Raw genomic sequence first — 18,499 nt, forward strand, 5'->3', positions numbered from 1 at the left:
GTGGCCAGACCAGACCTTTGTTAGGTACTTTGGTTGTCTGTCACCGCCCATCTCTTCCATCATGGGGGTAGTCCAGTTGTGGATTATTTATGGGCAATTCTAAAACAAAATCAGATAAACACATTTATTCAACTTAATCTCTAGGCCTAATACAAGATGCATGTTTGGGGGCCACCTGCATGATCAGAAAAAGTATGCCTTCAATGGCAGCCTTTTAAGTCTGAAGTGTTGTTCAATGGGAAATAGAGATATATTTTCCCGGTCCTGTGACAAACTTCAGGAATAATCAAAGATACCAGTAAGATATAGACTACATGGCGTGCACTGACGATGACATGGAGACATTAACGGGTGGAGTAAATCATAATATCCCATATGGTTTGAGTATCCGACAGAGCAGGCAGTGAACGCCTCTCTGAGCGGGACACAGGGCTCGGGTGGAGGCAGGACAGTCTTCTGGACAGAGAGGGAGGAGGAGTACTCTGTTCAACACCCAGACACTCAGCTGGTAAGTTTTTAGCTCAGATCGATTTCTACCGCATGTGTCTTTAATTTACCAGCCCCGTATTGCTTTTACGACGTCTGTCTTGCAGGGTGTGTCTGCGGGGATCAGTGGTGAGTTTACGGATCATGATATACTGTAGCCTACTTTGTCAACTTCTATCTTCAGTGTAAAGTGTTGTGATATAGCCTACTTTGTGATGTTATAGATAGATGTTATTTGATCTTAGATGCCTGTTTTCAAAGTAACCGACAACTTTAGACTTGGTTTACTGTGAAGTAAAGTAGCCTGAAACCGGATAAACGCATATCCGCTGCACGTTCACAGCCTACATGAGATCGATAGAAAGAGTGGACATAGACGTAGCCTATGACAAATTACTTTAAAAGAGTAATGGCAAAATCAATAAAAATAAGAAACAATGGACTTGTCGCTTCAATATATTTGCCATATGAACAACTTGTTGGACAAATGTCCTGCTTCTAATGAAGCACACTCTATAAAAGCATCAAGCTGTAATTAGCTATTATTAATGTTAATTAATAATGTTTCATGTACAGTTATTGTAGCGGCCAAAATCATGTAGAAATAAAACAGATAATTAACTTAAAATAATACAGCCGCTGAGGCACTAGTTAGCAGATCAAGATTCTCCGTTGTGCATTTATTATGATCCAATATCATTGACAATGAACAACTCTGTCAATACATCATTCGGGTAAATTGTACAAATCCTTTTGGTAAGCTTTTCTTCAATTGACTGTATGTTGTAAAGTAGCCGATGTTATCATTTTGTAGTTGGCGACAAATTGATATTGTAAATCATTTATAAACACTATTCAATCATTTATAAACACTATTAAAGCAATTATAGAACCACTTATTAGAAAATGGTACCATATCATTCTTTTCTGAACTAACTTTTTTTTAAACTTTATAAATGAGCTGTTGTGTTACTGATTAAAGCGATACCCTCAGGATTGTACTCCTATGGGTTTTGTCTTCTGCACAACACCTCCTGTGTTCTTGTGTTTCGGCCTCAGTAACATATTTGTAGACAATCATTTTCCTGAAGTGTCATACCATGAAGTGGGTGACGACACCTCGGGGACCCCAGCCAGTGGTAGTCGTCATGCAGTTGTACAATAGTACTCTGTCATGAGCACACAGAAGGAGCTGTTTCATTGCAATATCAGCCTCTTGTCTGTGTGTATTTATTCTGTCTTTATATCTGCTGAGTGCAGCTGTGTGAGGAGCTCCCTGGATGTGTGTCATTGTGAGGCCCTGACCCTGCTCCAATGTTGTGTAAACATCAAACATGTCCATCAGTCTCTAATTCACATACAGGGTCAGTCTGCTTCAGCGTCATATTTAACAAGCAGGTTTGTTTTTTCCACAGTTCAGAGTCACGATGGATTCTCACAGGCTGAGCGGTTCTCCGGACGTCAGGATACAGAGGGGCTACACCAAGCAGCAGAGTCCCAGAGGCAGCCAGGATGACTTGTTCGGAGTCAGGGTGCAGATCCAAGGAATTAAAGGTCAACCCTACGTGGTTCTGAACAGTTCTGGCCAGGAGATCCACCGGGACGTCTCTGTCATCACTCACCAGGCGGGGTACAATCCTGGCATGGTGAGGAGGTCTGAGGATGAAAGACGCTCTCCCTCTGAGTCACAGAGGCCTGAATCCTCCTCTGAGTTTCATTATCAGAAACATCCGGAGATTCTGAGACCTTATGACCCCGAGAGTAATAACCTGAACGTAGTTGTACCTTCAGCAGCGTCAGTCGCTCGACCTGCACAGCTAAACACCAGCCTTCTTCCTGAGACTGTGAAGAAACCCCGGATCCCTCTGCCTGCCGAGGGCCCAGTGGGAGACCAGAGTGATGTGACCCCTCCCTCAGGTAGTCAAGTTCCTGCAAGGTCGCCTAACTCAGTGGAGACAGATTCCTTCATATCTGTCGGGAAGCTAATAAGCCGGTTCAACAGCAGCCAGCGGAGAGGAAGAGGCGGCCCGAGGAACCGGTTGGACCCGGAACAGTGTCGAAGGTCCCGCAGCGCAGACAGCGGTAGAACCTCAGAGTCCTCTTCCTCCTCCTCTTCCTCCAGCAGAGCCTCGTCTCTGAAAGCTGTCAGGGGCGAGACCCCAGGTGGGATTTATCCTCCAGGATCAGCCAGGGCTCGACTCCTTGGCGGAGAATCTTCTTTGACGAGGGAGGAGAACAAGAACACCACATTGATTAAAGGACATAATGGAAAAGAGACGATTTCCACACATGCAGCAAAATTACTTCAAAGGGCAGAGAAACCTTCAAGAACCAGATCATGTAGTGACCAGACCGATGAATCTGATGAAAGAGATGCACAGGTAAAGAGATTGGCGCCGAGTCACAGTTTACATTTAAAAAGGTGTATTGATTGGCTGTTTATTCCCTAACCAGGTCACTCCCGATCTTCTGAAAGGACAGCAAGAACTCTCAGTAGACGCACCTGAAGACACAGCCAAACAAATACTCTTCACCTACCTCAAAGACGGGTAAGTACTGCTTAATTAATAATAATACCTTTTTATCATACATTTCATTTATACATTTTACCATTTTTCAGGGTACTCGGGGACAGTAACATGTCAAAATTCATAAAAACAACATTAAAACACATTTTAACTAATAAAAAACACAACAATAATTACAGATTAAAAGCAGTTCAAATTCATAATGTAAAGGAATCATTTAGTTCACATTTTGGGAAGTATTGTAATTTGCTTTCTTGCCAAGGGTTCAATGAGAAGATTGATTCCACTCATACATCTGTACCCTCAATATGAAGCTACAGTCAGCAGCAGCTAGTTTAGCTTAGCATAAGAGCAATGTCACTTTATTCTTTGAGGATTATAAACTGGAGTTTTTTTTTGGCCCGGGCAGTAACTACCCGGATGTTAGATGTGCTGTTTGACAGATTCTTTTTTTAAACCTTTGAACACAGGAAGGTTAGCTGTTTCCTCCCAGTGTCAATCCTTGATGCTAACCTAAGCTTAGCTAAATGGCGGTAGCTTTACATTTATAGTACAGATACAATCATCAACAATCTTCATATATAATATTTTCTAATTATATCTTTAACAGCTCAATATATACATTTTCATTTTCAATTTGCATATATTTGAGAGCTGACATTTGTTTTTGTTAACACTGTCTCTTGTAGTCAGATAAGGAGGTGCTGCTACAGCTGTGTGTGCTCAGGCATCAGACAGGAATGCAGAGCATGTACTTGTTTCCCCTGATAAAATAACTTCTTCTCATACAAAGTGTTTACGATCCATCAGTGGCTTTTTAAAATATGTGCAGAAGTAGAGCTCTTGTTTAGAATAACGCTAGGTAGGCGTAGCGTTTCACATTTCCCTTTCACACTAATGAAAGGGCATGTCAATGTTTTCGTTTGGCTGTACAGTTTGGATGTTTGTAAAGTATTTGACTTTCTCCTCAGGACGACTGATGATGACTCCACCACTGAGAAGAAAGTCACCCTGCTGCTTGAAAAGGTCAACCAGGTCAAGTGGAAGACTGTAGAAAATATGGAGGAGGAACAGAAAATGTGTCTTGTGATAATAATGTTTTAATGTCTTTGACTGAAATGGACAACCATATTGGGCTTCTCCTTTTTCACATGTGTAGGATTATGCAGCCGAGGTGAAGTTTTTGCACGACAAACAGGCAGTGCTGCAGAAAGAAGTGTCTCAATTAAAACAACAACTGGAAACAGAGATTAAGGTGTAGTGCAGACCCATCCTGCTGATTCACCTCTGAAACACTCATTTCCTATTCCTGTGACTAATGATGTTGTTGTGTTGCGCAGAATGAAAAGACTCTGGCCAAAGCTTGTGAAAAGGCCAGGACAGAGAAAAAGAAATGTCAGGAGGATTTGGCCAAAAGTCAGGAGGAGCTGTGCAGACTCAGCCACCGACTGGCTCAGATGGAGGCCGAACTTCAGTCCACCAAACAGGAGTAAGAACTTCCGAGTCAACAACATTTAAAAGGAGAACTCAAATCTGATGCTAAACTAGTATTGTAGAAAAATGTAGTTTCAAGCCACCAAATTGCATCCAGCAAAGACTGAAACAGGAAAAAACTGCTGCTGTTGACTAGCTGTTTTTTGGCTTCTAGAAGTCACTGTTCCCAGCCATAAAATAGTCCTGGACTTGCAAATAGGTGGGGCTCTAAATGTTCTGGTAGGGTTTTTTTGTTTTTGTTGGATAGAGCCAAACTAGCTGTTCAAACTGTGCATCAAATAGACGTTGATGTTTTTCTCGGATAGAATACCTCAAATGAATACCTCCATGCTTTGTTTCACTTTGTTTAAATAAGCTTCTGCTAATGCTTTGAGGCAGGGATTTTGAAAATCTGAGACAGTGGGCCTCTTATACAAATCATGGAAAAAGGCATCCCTTCCCTTTAGCTTTATTCGATTTGTTCAACTCCTGGATGTCTATTGGATCATGATGTTATTTGATCCCAAACAACTCAACCATTGCGCCGAGATGTGCTGTTTGAAATTAATTCAGAATACACCTCTGCTTTAAGGTCATTCAAGTGAACTGTGTTGTATGATCTGATGAAAGTCATTTGACCGAAAGCGGGGTCAAATGCCATTAGGATTAAGTGTGCAGATATCCTCTTTTGTTATCTAGTTTCTGAAACTTTAAAGCATGGTATACAGTCTTCCTTTCTTGAACTCAACACATATCTGTAATATATCTCTCTCTCCTGCATGTTTGTGGATGTTAGGCTGACTCGCATGAAGGCAGAAAGGGAAAGATCTAAGACGGAGATGAAAGATCTTCAGCAACAGCTCTCTGAGATGCACGATGAGCTGGATCAAGCCAAAAAGGCTGAAGTGATAAATACACAGAAAGAAGTCCTCCTTGAGGTAAGTGAAACCACATGAAGGAGATACACTTCACAAATCAGAAGCAGCTGTAAAGCTCCCTCCCTGGCCTCGAGGTAGTGACCTTTTATTTTGATTGATGTATGTCAGGAAATGGCGCATCTACGTCTGGACTTTCATGAGATACTACAGGTGAAGGAGGAGCAGGAGGAGGTGCTGCACCACAGGGAGAGGGAGCTCATCGCCCTGAAGGGGGCGCTCAAAGAGGAGGTGGAGACTCATGATTCCTACATGGCCGCTCTGAAGGAGGAGTATGAAAAGGAGCTTCAAAGGCTGTTCAGGGATTTAGAGCTGGCTCAAGAGGTAACATGCTTCTCCGTCTTCGTCTCTTTTTCCTAAAGCTACAACGTGGTTTCATCATTTGTTATTCTGTCCGCTGTCACAGAGCAGTACTATGCTGGGTCAAAAGAAGGCTGAAGTAGAGGAGGAGAGAGGATCAGCTCAGGTGCAGCTGAAGGAGACGAGCCAGGACAGAGATCAGTTGAGAGGAAAGGTGCAAGAGCTGACCAACAAGCTGGATCAGCTGAGTCAGGATATCCAGGAGTCCAAAAACACAGAGAGGCTGCTGGAGCAGAGAGTGAAGCAGCTGGAGGTAGAACATTTAAAGAGACGCAAGCAAAAATATCCTTTTATTGACATTTAACTTACTGATGTGATCTAATCATCCATTTTCTATGTACGTCCCAATGCGTTGGTGTTCTGCAGAGGGAAAAGCAGCAGGTTGAGGAAGCACTAAGAGATGTGAGGAGGAACGAGGAGGAGATCTGTCAGTCTAACCAGTCGCTGCTCACTCGCTTGGAGGACGTGCAGGTAAAGCATGGTGGCATTGTGGTGACCTACATTTTTTACTGTAACTATTAAAAATACTACCTGTTTTATGGGTTTGAACTGTTTTGTATTGCATAGTAGGTGGACGTGGTGCTCTTTCAAGCTTGTGTGAAAGTTGTATGTGTCTGTTGTGTGTGTAACAATGGCTATGCCGTCCTCTTGGCCAAGTCACTCTTAAAAAATACATCTTCAACTTCTAGCCTGGTTGCATGGATGCATACCATGGTGCTGCCATTGCCGCATGCCATTCTTGTCACATGTTTCCTGCCTCTCTACACCGGGAACTGCCTGTTTAGCCATGCTTTGAAACTGATCTGTTTTCCTTTGGGGTTTTTTCCTCAGGGTAAGTTGACCAAACTTAATCATGACCACAGGGACCTGAAGGAGAAGCTCAAGGAGGAGAGGAGACAAATAGAGGAGCTGTGGAAAACCAAAACTGAGCTGGAAGATGAGAGGACGCTGCAGGACAGGAACATGGAGCAACTGCAGAGGAAGGTGAGAGGTGGACCAGGAATGTTTATTGGGCCCTGTGACAATATTATTATTACTTTGGAGCCAACACACACCTGCAACTCTTGTTGTCTTAACCCTGAAGCCACATGGGATCAGCAGACAAATCTGGTATTTCTTGTGCTTGGCTTAGATGTAGCAAGCCATATGGCCATAAAACGTAAACACGTCCACTTATCTCACAGTTTAAGCGCTTTGTTTAGATGAACATCATTATGGAGGAGTGCGAGGCGTCGACAGATGTTCTTCAGAGCCAGGTCGATGAGGCCCGAGAGAAGAATCAGAGGGAGTTGGACGATCTGCGGAGACAGCTGCAGGAAAAGGGAGCAGAGTTGGAGAAGTCGCGACAAGCAGCCAAAAAACTTCAGGAAGAGGTGTGGTACTCATTGTCTCTCTGATTCATCAACATGCAAGTTCAACTGAGTCACAACTAAAATAAAGTGTGAAGGAGTTATTTCCCTTTGTTGAACTATTTTGCTTTCTATCATCGGGACCGTATCTTTCTTCCATTTTCTTTGGGGAAACAAAAGTAGTCTCGGATGTGTTACCAGATTTATGTACGTCTTCATTTCTGTTCGAGTGACTGTTTGACCCCATAGCAGGCGGTGCGTTTTACGTTTTATCTTGCATTGTGTGTTGCTCTGCTATGTGCTCAGCTGCTTCCTCTGGAGGAGGATCTGCGGCGCTGTCGCAGGGAGCAGCAGGAGGCCCAGCTGAGGGGCCGGCAGCTGGAGCAGAGGGCGGAGGAGCTGGAGGAGAGGAACGCTGCCACGCTGGGAGAGCGGGAGCGCCAGGTCAAACTCATGGAGGTAACGTCCCAGCAACCTAAACTGCTGAAATTAAAGGAGTACTCCAGCATTTAGTAATGTGCTCCCTTAATGTCTGGGGACACTCATAGATATATACTAGATATAGACTTTAGTTTCTAGTAAGAGTCAAACTCCATTTACGCAGTGCCCCTTCAAGTGCCATCAGAAGATAAACATGCTTCCAAATAATACATGTACTTATTCTAAACTGCATTTCCGTAAAACTGAACATTTCGTAATTTTTTTAATGGGTGAAAAAGAAAGAAAAACAGAAATAATTCGGACATACATCTCAATCTCAATCTTTATTTATATAGCACATTTAAAACAACCTCCAGTTGACCAAAGTGCTGTACAGGCAATAACTACAATATTAAATAACACAATGGGAGTACAATAATAAAACAATAATTAAAAACATGATAAAAAGCACAATAACCAGAAACATATATATAAAAAATAAATAAAAAACACACGAATATAAAAATGTAATGTTCAACTAGTATTAAAATACATACTACATACTCTTGCTTTCCTCATTTTTCCTTTATTATTTGGTGTAGATTGTGCAAATCATTGTAATTAAGCGCTTGCAAAATGTATGACGTGCCTCTTATGTGGTGCAGTCAGGTTTCTGAAAAAAGGCACTATGAAATAAAGTATCCCTGCGATCATCGTCCTTTAGTCACGCTCATAACACAAGTTGAGTCATACAGTGTTTAGATGAAAACAGCAATTTTCCCTGACACAATAATAATAATACACGTATTGTTATGTTTACTAAAAAACGTTCTAAACTAGTGATCATCTGGAGTTTTTAATTTAAACTCTCATTACAGCCCAACGTCCCACCATGATTCAGTTTATCGCATCTTTTTTTTTTCTATCTTTTTATTAGGATCCCCATTAGCACTAGCATGAGCGCAGAATACTCTTCCAGGGGTTCTCCCGCACAAACATAGATAAAACAAAACAATTAACACAGCTGATCATTTCATGCAATTCATAATTCAATGTGAAAATGTCATAAAATATCATAAAATGTTGACCATCATTAAGCCAAAGTACACTAATACAAAACATGGCAACAGACACAGTTCGAGGATACTTTATGATACAGGGATGATTTTTTAGCAAACTTTTGAAATGTTCAGGTGCCAGTATTTGCCCTCACTTGTTCCTGTGAACTATAAGGGTGCTGCCATAGCAACAACTTCTCACAGCTCAGCACTGTTTGTCTTGCTGATGACAAAACATCCCACAGTGACAGCAGTGATCACTGTTGACACTGCGTATCGACCGAGGAAGCTCCTGTTTACTGTACAAAGTTATCAAACCTGTCTGGGTGTTCTCAGGAATCTTCTTTACTCTGTCAAACACTCCCGTCCAATCAGCACTGAACTGTGTTTAATTCCATAGATTTCCTCATTTATTATTCGTCTTATTACCCGTTTGTTTCCTTTTTATTTATTGACTTGGTTTGTCCATACATGTACTTAGCTTAAAACACAACAATAATTCATTTACCGGCAGTATAAGGAAAACAAAACAGATACATTCCTTTTTATATTCCTTTAATCAGAAACTAGTCTTTTTGTATGTGAATGAAAGACAGAAAGCAGACGACAACTAACTACAAACTCAAGGGATAGATTTATCTTGATGGTGGTTTGACACATTTTGTTTGTTTCCGTCCTCTCAGGGACGTATCAGCCAGTTAGAAGAAGATCTCAACGACGAGCGCTGCAGTGCTGACCGCCTGATGGAACGACTCGACAAGACCAAAGAGCAGGCAGGTTCACTCCCATTACTGTCATTACCTTTCTTATACACAATGATCGTATTATGCGTTCGCTAAAATTCATAAAGTTCCCCAACTGTGAAGAGACAACATTATTGCCCAGTCTTCTGTTTGAACGCACAGCCCTGCAACTGGTTTTAAACATAAACAAATTAAGGACCGAGTATTCAGGTTTCCACTCCTTAAGCTCTGTTACTTGACAATCACTTTTTTAACATCCATAACATGACTGAAATGCAACAAATTGATATATGTTTGTTCATCTCTTATGTCTCCATGAGAGCCTCACATCCTCAGTGCATCTGTTAAGTAGGCCACCATTCATGGGAGCGGGCAGTGCAGACTAATTGACACAAAACAAAGTGCAAAGGAAAAAAACAGCAAACTATTGTGAGCAGCTTTCACACTCCCTGCACCGGGCCTCTGGATGTTATTAGAGAGGAGAGAGCTTTAGATCTGACGTGGCTGCTCAGACTAGACAGCATTTCCTCTCATTCTAGGAATTAAGAGAAAAAACATTTCATTTAACCTGAAAGTGACCTTTCTTTTTAATATGGTACTGTCGTGTTTTCAGTCAACACTGAAGGAAGTACATCTAAAATGCAAGCCTATACTTAACTCTATGTTTAGATATTGGCATAAATAATGTATTAGTGGTTTATTGACCACAGGCTTTACCCTTCCTTCCCTACTTGTTATTTATATATTATGACGGAAGCCCAATGGTGAAAGATCCATAAGATCAATAAAACAATTTATAAATACTTAATTCAAGGTAAGGGCAAATGTTTTTGAGAATCATAATGTGGAAGTACAGCTATCTCAACATTATACTTAAGTACAGTTACTGTACTTAGTTACTTTCCATCAGTGCTGAATGGCACATCATGTGTGTTTCCTCTCGCTAACAGGTGGATCAGATGAGGGCCGAGCTGATGCAGGAGAGAGCCGTCAGACAGGACCTGGAGTGTGACAAGCTGAGCCTGGAGAGACAGGTACTGACCTTTGACCTCACACAACGCCTCCACAACAAACCACCGTTTAATTTACTTTTACTAAAAAACATCAGTCCACTTTCTGAACATCCTCGATCGGACATCAGATCCTATCATCTGTTATCACATGACTATAATTCCACACAAATGCTTTATTTAGTCACATCTCAATGTCTATCTCAATATGTGGCATCAGATGTGCAGCAGGGATAAACCTACGCCACTTTATGTAAAGGAGGGGGAGGGGTAATCATTTATGGAGAGGGAAAAGGTTCTTTTAAATCAGGCAGAGAGCAAAACTGGGTAATCAAGGAGCCAACTACTAAGTTTAAAACACAATCATTTATTCAGTAGAACATAAAAACTTTACGAAGAAAACTAAAATCGGAGCTGTCTAAAATATAATCTCAGTAAAAAGATAGTCTAAAACTATTTTAAAATACAATTAAATGCAGTTAAAACAATACAAAGAATTCCAATGTTAAAAGGGTTAAAAGTCTTTCCAGGGCTGCAAAGGTGCTCCGTCGACCCTCTCTGGGACTGCCGTGGTCTCTTAATCCCTTGGTTGCGTGTGCCTCTGCTCCTGCTGGGTTCTGCCTCTGCTGTCTCCTTCAGTGTCTCCTAGTCTCAGTCCTACCCTCTGCTGACGTCCACATGTTAGTGTAAAGTTACTTAAAGGACAGGTTTTCCCAAACACTCTCTGTTTACAGTACGTGTTACCAAATCGCATTACACTTTTTCTTCATTGAGCTCCAACACAAATATTGAAACTATTTCCTTTCCTCACAAACATTTGCAAAGCCAATTGTGTTGAAATTGTTAAACCTGCATTGTTTTCATCCATGCTTGCAGTTTCCTCCTTTCCTGCTTTTTCTATGGTACAATCTGCACTTCTTGTAGGATAGTGGAAGGATGTGTAACCATTGGCTGGACTGTGAATTGCACCCTCCTCCTGCTTGTGTGCATACATGTGTGTCCTCCTGTGTCTCTACACTACTAGGTGTCACAAGCACTCCAGGGTACGCTTGAATTTAGCCTAGTTTATGATTGTTTTCTGTTTCACTTCCTGTCGCAGAATAAAGACCTAAAGGGCAGAGTGACTCATCTGGAGGGATCACAGAGGACCAACCAGGATTCACTCGTGTCCAAACTTAACAGCCGCATCCAGGAACTTGAGGAAAGGTTGCAAGGAGAAGAGAAGTAAGGACTAAGTAATGACCTTAGAGCTCTTGTAAATAAATGTGTACAGAGTTTGTAAGTCTCAGCACCCGATAACACTTTGATTAATGGCTCCATCAGATTGTATGGTAGCCGTAGAGCAGAAAACTCTCACGTATCACTTTCCCTGTGGTTGTGAGGGTGAGAGTATCTCTGGCCTGAAACACACTAGGAAGGTGTTGAGTTACAGGAAGCTGCAGCAGTGATGTGATCTCTTGGTGCTTTTTGCTCTCAGAGACAACAACAGCCTGCAACAAGCAAACCGTAAGCTGGAGCGCAAGGTGAAGGAGATGAAGATGCAGACGGACGAGGAGCACATCAACCTGCAGAGCCAGAGAGACCAGGTACACAACGGCAGAGAAATAACTCACAGTTGTAAAGTAGTCGGGATCTGTGGACTGTTCTTGTGACTCATAATCTCATTTCAGCTGACTCAGAGACTGAAGACGGCGAAGAGGCAGATGGATGAAGCGGAGGAGGAGATCGAGCGTCTGGAGCACTCGAAGAAGAAGCTGCAGAGGGAAGTGGACGAGCACATCGAGGCCAACGAGCAACTTCACGGTCAACTGGGCTCGCTGCGGAACGAGATGAGGTGACCACTCACCTCCTCCACTGAGTTTCTGTCTACGATACAGTGTTTATTACATCATGTTGTTCTATAACTCTTTCTCTCTCTTTCTGTGCATTTACAGGCGCAAGAGGAAATCGCCTCCTGTCAGTAAGGCCGGGGAAGACAACGGGAAGGACCTGGATGACTTGGGATCTGATTAAAAGCTAAATAACCAGTTCTGGACTTTCAGAAATGTTAGACTTTCTTTGAAGAATCGTTGATATCATAACATTATTCCATTTACAAACTCAGGTGTGATTTCATAATGTTTCCAGTTGTTAAAGTGAGAGACCTTGCCAAGGTTGACCTCTTGTGGCAAAATGTATAACTGCAATATCTGACCGACAAAAAAAGCTTATTTACTTGTACTCAATTTGATTCGTGTTTTCCCTAATTTATTCATTTGTTGTGTGTTATTGTAATATGATGCAAACTGCAAAGTTAAACCAATGAATAAATGTCTGTGTTTTACGAACTCATGTTTTTACAACTCCAGTAACTTTTAAAAGCTGTATGTTTGTCTTGTGATGACACACACAACTAAAGACAATTAGTTTTGAAGATGCATTTTATGGAGATGCAACACACATTCTAGTTTGTGTGTTGACGAGGCTGATAAGAGGAGTGTGATGGTCCCAAATGGATCAATGGTGTGTGCTGAATGGCTGCTGTCGGCCAGAGGTGGAGATCTGACAGCTCCAGAGGTTCGCACTGCTCGACATCTGGCAGTTGTAACGGGGATTGGCACAGGGACACATGGAGAAGAAACAGAAGAAAAGCATGAGGCAACGCTGTGCTCTCAAACATGGAATATTCAAGGAATTCCTGGCAGAATTCCTGGGGACATTTGTCTTGGTTGTAAGTATCATTTTATTTACAACATTTTGTTTTTCTCATGTTACAAATCTAAACATTGTCAAAAGTGCAAAAATGGTTTGCTTTATAAGTTGTGTCAAGTCTGAGAAGTTCCAGACTGCAGACATCTCATTGTCATTTATGACGTTAGTGACAGTCTGTTCTCCTCCTCCTCGTCAGTTGTTCGGCTGTGGCTCAGTCGCTCAGACCGTCCTCAGTCGAAACACCCTGGGCGAGCCTCTCACCGTCCACATCGGCTTCTCCGTGGGCCTGATGATGGCGTCGTACGTGGCCGGTGGAGTGTCAGGTAAGGTGGTTTAATGTGGCTGTAGGAGCTTCTGCACCTAATTGTTTATTTCCAATCAAGTACAACTTAATAAACAACATCCACCACACGTGCAATAGATTTGTTTTTTAATGCATGTGCAAGAGAAATAAATAAATAACTGTTAATGGATTTTCTTGAGTCCAGACTATTATTGGCATCCTGTCAAATTTACTGGAAAATAATATCAGCTTTAATTATATTGTTAATTTGTTGTTTGCACATTCAGCTTATTTGCTGAATTTAATCTACTGTTTAGCGCCGCAGACTGCATTCAAATAATTCATAGTCACAAAAACGACCAAATAACCATTTGCTCGCCTGTAATGAAAACACTGTTAGTCATGAGGCTTGCCGTCTGTAATGATATAACTTTATGGCTTCCTGTCCAGCCATGTGCCACCTCTACGACTCCAGTGTCAGCAGGAACGTGCCAGCTCTGCGCAGATCCAATGAATGTGCACTGACCATTGATTCGTTAGTGCGAGTGCACAGCCTCTCCGGGGTCATACATAACCCTGGGCACTGAATGTCCTGCAAACTGCATCGATCACGGGCTCCGTTCACCAGACTCAGCCCGAACGACACCGCTCGCCTCATCTGAACTGCAGCTACTTCCAATTTATAATAATAATAATGATACAAGGTATTTATATAGCACTGTTCCTGGTGCTCAGAGATGCTTTACACGGAAATAAAGGAAATAATGACATGAATAAAAAAGTCTTGGACTAAGTTAAAAGGGAGTTAAAGAGGCAAGGGGGAGATTAAAAGTTGAGAGCAAGAGTGAATAGGTGAGTTTTGAGGGCTTTTTCACATTAACACAATAAAGTGTTATTCATGCAGACAAATCACTGACAGGCGACATATGTTTTTAAAATGTAAAATCTGTCAGGATGGGAGCACAGCCTGAAATAAAAAAGGAACGGAGTAATGCTCCCTTTTGTTTTCTACTGTGAATTTTAAATAAGTGATCCATTATTCGGCCTCTTTGCTCGTGAACAATACACACATAACAAAACCCTGCACCGCCCGGGGGGCCGCTCCCCTTCTGCTGCCCCTCGTAAATGTGACAGCCTCACTAATGATGGAGAGGGTATCATGCCAGACGACCCCCACCCGCTGCATCCCTCTCTCACCCTCTGCTTTGTCTTGCTCCCAGGGGGCCATGTGAACCCTGCTGTTTCCCTGGCCATGGTGATTCTGGGCAAACTGAAGATCTGGAAGTTCCCCTTCTACGTCCTTGCTCAGTTTCTTGGTGCTTTTTCTGGAGCTGCTGCAGTCTTTGGATTATACCATGGTGAGTACTGCTCAACTTTATTCCTTTAACATGAATATTAAACCATACCACTTTGTATGAGTAAAAAGCGTCATCAATGTGAGATAAGTGTATTCCTTTGCACAACTAATGTCTGATTATCCCCCTCACAGATTCTTTCATGGACTTCACCAGTGGGATTCTGTCAGTCACAGGAATCAATGCAACAGGCCACATTTTTGCTTCCTACCCTGCGAGACACCTGACGGTCCTCGGCGGCTTCATCGATCAGGTGAGGTCTGGTCACCGTGACGTCAGTGGCAACATTGACGTCTGCTCTGTTGTGCATTAAGGCTCAAATTCAGGCTCTAATTCAACAAAGCCTGGCCAATATAGCCAATGCAAAATTGATTGCCCCCTTTAATCAGAGAACACCCCCTCTTTTGCTTCAGTTTTGAGGCTAATTACCCATTTCCTGCCATTTCCTGGCCTTATCTGGAAGGTCAATTATTTACTTAACACCATTAGTGTGTGAAGCGATCCACAGATAACACATCTAACAGCTCAAAACTGATCAGGTGAACCACTGAGATAAGTCTTATCAGTGTGATTGTGCAGAGCGATCATATTAGTATTAACATTAGAAAATATGTTGTGCTGTAAAGGTTGTGCTAACTAAATATAAATATAAGTTAAAACCATATTTTATTCAACCATCAAGATTAAATGATTAATATTACAGAGGGAATCATGTGCTAAACAAATGTGATAACAATGTTCCCAATACAGCCTTCAACGTATACACATGATCTCTACAAATAGTATTTCAAACCAACACAATTGTTATGAAATATATGATATGTTAACAAAGACATTCACACAGACACTTTTTTATACCTACATGTTGTCAATACATGAGAGTTCTCAAAAAACAGTAGTAGGAATAGGAGAAGGCAAAACACTTAACAAATAAACAGAATTACATAAAATACTACTTCTGCTTTTATCCCTGACCTGCCTGATTTCCAGTTTACCAAACGAGTGCCGTTCCTCTCCTGCAGGTGGTGGGGACGGGCATGCTGGTGCTGTGTATTCTGGCTATCATTGACGACGGGAACATCGGAGCTCCTAAAGGCGTGCAGCCGCTGGCCATCGGTCTGATCATCATGGCCATCGGTGTGTCCATGGGGCTGAACTGTGGGTACCCCCTGAACCCCGCCAGAGACCTGGGCCCCCGGCTCTTCACAGCCGTAGCAGGATGGGGGATGGAGGTCTTCAGGTAACTGTGTACAGACCCTAAGAGCCTTATGTTAGTTAGGGTGGCAATTGTATTTGTGTAGCTAATTTCATTACACTTTTAAAGACAACATCTGAACATACACATGAATAGAACATTGGTAGCATCACTGCATACGACTGCAGTAATATACAAGCAAACACACAGCCACTCAGCAAAAAAATATATATATATAACCCCCTTCACACAACAAAAACATGCACGCACACACACATTTTTCATGTTATTATGTATGCCTTTATTTTAAAACGTATTACATTTATGAATTAAGGAAAAGCCATATGAGATAATTCTTTAAAAGAAAACCAGTATAAATAAGAAATATAATTTTTTTTATAAAATATGTTACATCTCTAGGGAACACCTATCATTTTATAAACCCACATATATGAAATAAATAGTTTTTGAGTAAGCATATAGACTATATAGTATGCATGATGTCTATAATGTGAATTGCTATTTTTGAGAAATACCAAAAATATAAGTTTTTTGCTGTAATATGATGTTTATCTGTTTGTATTGTTGGTTTGTTTGTCAAACTTAACCAGGATGTAATTTGCATATAGGTGGAATAAGTAAGTTGTGTTTTTTAAAGAAATAGATTTGATCTTAATTTAGCCCAAAATTACATTTGAGAGTTTGTTACAGGAGACAGTTAATAATTGTATATATAATTGTATATATCGTACATCTACTGATGAACAAGCGAGCTGCTGACACGAAGCACGGTGTTAGATAACGTCACATGCACTTGACAGGAAGTCAATGGTTGTGAATGATCCGGTGTGGCCCCTGACCTGCAGTGGCCTCTGAATCTGACTGCCACACATTTATTTAACTTTTTTCCTTTTCCCACTGCAGCACCGGAAACCACTGGTGGTGGATCCCTGTGGTGGGGCCCATGGTGGGGGGGGTGGTCGCCGCCGTCGTCTACTACGCGTTCATCGAGCTGCACCACCCCCGCGCCGAGCCCGAGCCGACCCACGAGGTGGAGGAGGAAGAGGAGGAAGAGGAGGAAGACGATGATGAGGGGAACAGCATCAAGGACAAATATGAGATGATCACCATGAGCTAAAAACAAAAAGACCTCCAGGACTTTCTGGTCAAATTAATCTGTACTCAGCGTCCATCTGTACGGAGGTTTCCTCTGTCCACACCAAATACTGGACTGTCTATAACTTTTTATGTTTTATGTTTCATAAGCACATAGATCTCAGTCCTGTGGGCTTCACATTGTTATCATAAACATGTTGTACATACTGTATTATAGATATTAGACCCTTTGTTTGGATAAACTATACATCTGATACTGAACTAGTAGATGTATATCCCTGTCAATCTCCTTTTAGTTTTGCTCCCTGTTTACACCAGTGGTTGTATTGTTATTCTCTGTATATCTACATTTTTTTCTGTTGTTCTAACTTATTATTGTTTTCTTATTTTGCAAACCAGGAGGAATCCTCCCTTCTATGCTTTCTTAATTATTGTGTTTTGATCTGTGTTGTTTTGTCTCCATTAAAGTTTCGACAAATATCAATTTCATAACAGATATTTCACTTCAGGGATCACTGAAAACTGCAGTAAAGCTGACAACTTGTTTATGTAATTCCCATCTCAGCATTTACACCATTACCTTGTTTAGCCTCAAACGTCCCTTAGATTGTTATGTCCGCTTGTGTCATAAAGGGAGAGAGGACAGTAACGGCAGGCATGAATCTTTGCAGGAAACCTCACCAGCAGTACATTTATTAGTCTATTAGTGTAAACACCTTCAACTATTAGTGGACCCACACGAGATCATTTGTTTTTAGTTATGATTGCCGAGGATGATTACACCTCTCAGTGTCAGCTCAGTGCATTATGCCTTTATTAATATTGTCTGTATTAGCTGATAACTCCAGTTAATGTCCTTGTACATATTAAAGAGGATTTGAGTCACAGCGAGGTGTCTGTTTTGAAGTCGAACTCTAGGCGGTAACTCCGATTTTGAAGGAATGCGGATACATACATGATATCCTATTGCAAAGACTAGAGCACTTAGTTGGCATACAGGGAACTGCTTTAGGCTGGTTTAGGTCCTATCTATCTGAACGCTCTCAGTTTGTACGTGTTAACGATGAATCTTCCACGCAAACCAAAGTTAGCCATGGAGTGCCACAGGGCTTAGTGCTCGGACCTATTTTGTTCACATTATATATGCTTCCGTTAGGCAATATTATAAGGAATCATTCTGTAAACTTTCATTGTTATGCGGATGATACTCAACTATATTTATCAATCAAGCCTGATGAAATTAATCATCTAAATAAAATTCAAGACTGCCTTAAGGACTTAAAAACGTGGATGACCTTAAACTTTTTGATGTTAAACACGACCAAAACTGAAGTTATTGTACTTGGCCCGAAGAATCTACGAAACAAATTATCTAAAGATATACTAACTATGGATGGCATTAATTTGGCCTCCAGTGAGACTGTAAGGAATCTTGGTGTTATATTTGATCAGGATTTATCCTTTAACGCCCACATAAAATCAATTTCAAGGACCGCC

At 41.5% G+C, this 18,499-nt stretch overlaps 2 protein-coding genes across 5 annotated transcripts; both read left to right on the forward strand.

Moving 5' to 3' along the window:
* The first annotated feature begins 419 nt into the window (after window positions 1-419).
* LOC117448721 (cingulin-like protein 1) lies at window positions 420-12,689 on the forward strand. Of its 3 annotated transcripts, none has more exons than XM_034086083.1 (19): window positions 420-508; window positions 1,902-2,867; window positions 2,941-3,035; window positions 3,986-4,049; window positions 4,174-4,269; window positions 4,355-4,503; window positions 5,284-5,425; window positions 5,534-5,746; window positions 5,829-6,035; window positions 6,149-6,253; window positions 6,614-6,766; window positions 6,985-7,155; window positions 7,438-7,590; window positions 9,293-9,382; window positions 10,303-10,386; window positions 11,462-11,586; window positions 11,840-11,948; window positions 12,033-12,196; window positions 12,297-12,689. In XM_034086083.1, the coding sequence occupies exons 2-19, from the start codon at window positions 1,914-1,916 to the stop codon at window positions 12,373-12,375; spliced, it is 3,153 nt and encodes a 1,050-aa protein (XP_033941974.1). In that variant the 5' UTR covers window positions 420-508; window positions 1,902-1,913; the 3' UTR covers window positions 12,376-12,689. The 3 variants fall into 3 exon arrangements, with proteins under 3 accessions (XP_033941974.1, XP_033941973.1, XP_033941972.1); XM_034086082.1 differs by having other exon boundaries at window positions 434-508; window positions 3,986-4,040; XM_034086081.1 differs by lacking the exon at window positions 420-508 and adding an exon at window positions 519-615.
* Window positions 12,690-12,970: 281 nt separating this feature from the next.
* Window positions 12,971-17,651, forward strand: LOC117448218 (aquaporin-9-like). 2 transcript variants are annotated; one of them, XM_071203387.1, is made up of 7 exons: window positions 12,971-13,072; window positions 13,250-13,376; window positions 14,557-14,694; window positions 14,826-14,944; window positions 15,714-15,931; window positions 16,811-16,937; window positions 16,980-17,651. In XM_071203387.1, exons 1-7 carry the CDS (start codon window positions 12,971-12,973, stop codon window positions 17,022-17,024), a joined length of 876 nt encoding a protein of 291 aa, XP_071059488.1. In that variant the 3' UTR covers window positions 17,025-17,651. The 2 variants fall into 2 exon arrangements, with proteins under 2 accessions (XP_071059488.1, XP_033941295.1); XM_034085404.2 differs by having other exon boundaries at window positions 16,811-17,651.
* The last annotated feature ends 848 nt before the right edge of the window (window positions 17,652-18,499 follow it).

The sequence above is a fragment of the Pseudochaenichthys georgianus genome, chromosome 6, assembly GCF_902827115.2.
Source record: "Pseudochaenichthys georgianus chromosome 6, fPseGeo1.2, whole genome shotgun sequence".
Taxonomy (NCBI): domain Eukaryota; kingdom Metazoa; phylum Chordata; class Actinopteri; order Perciformes; family Channichthyidae; genus Pseudochaenichthys; species Pseudochaenichthys georgianus.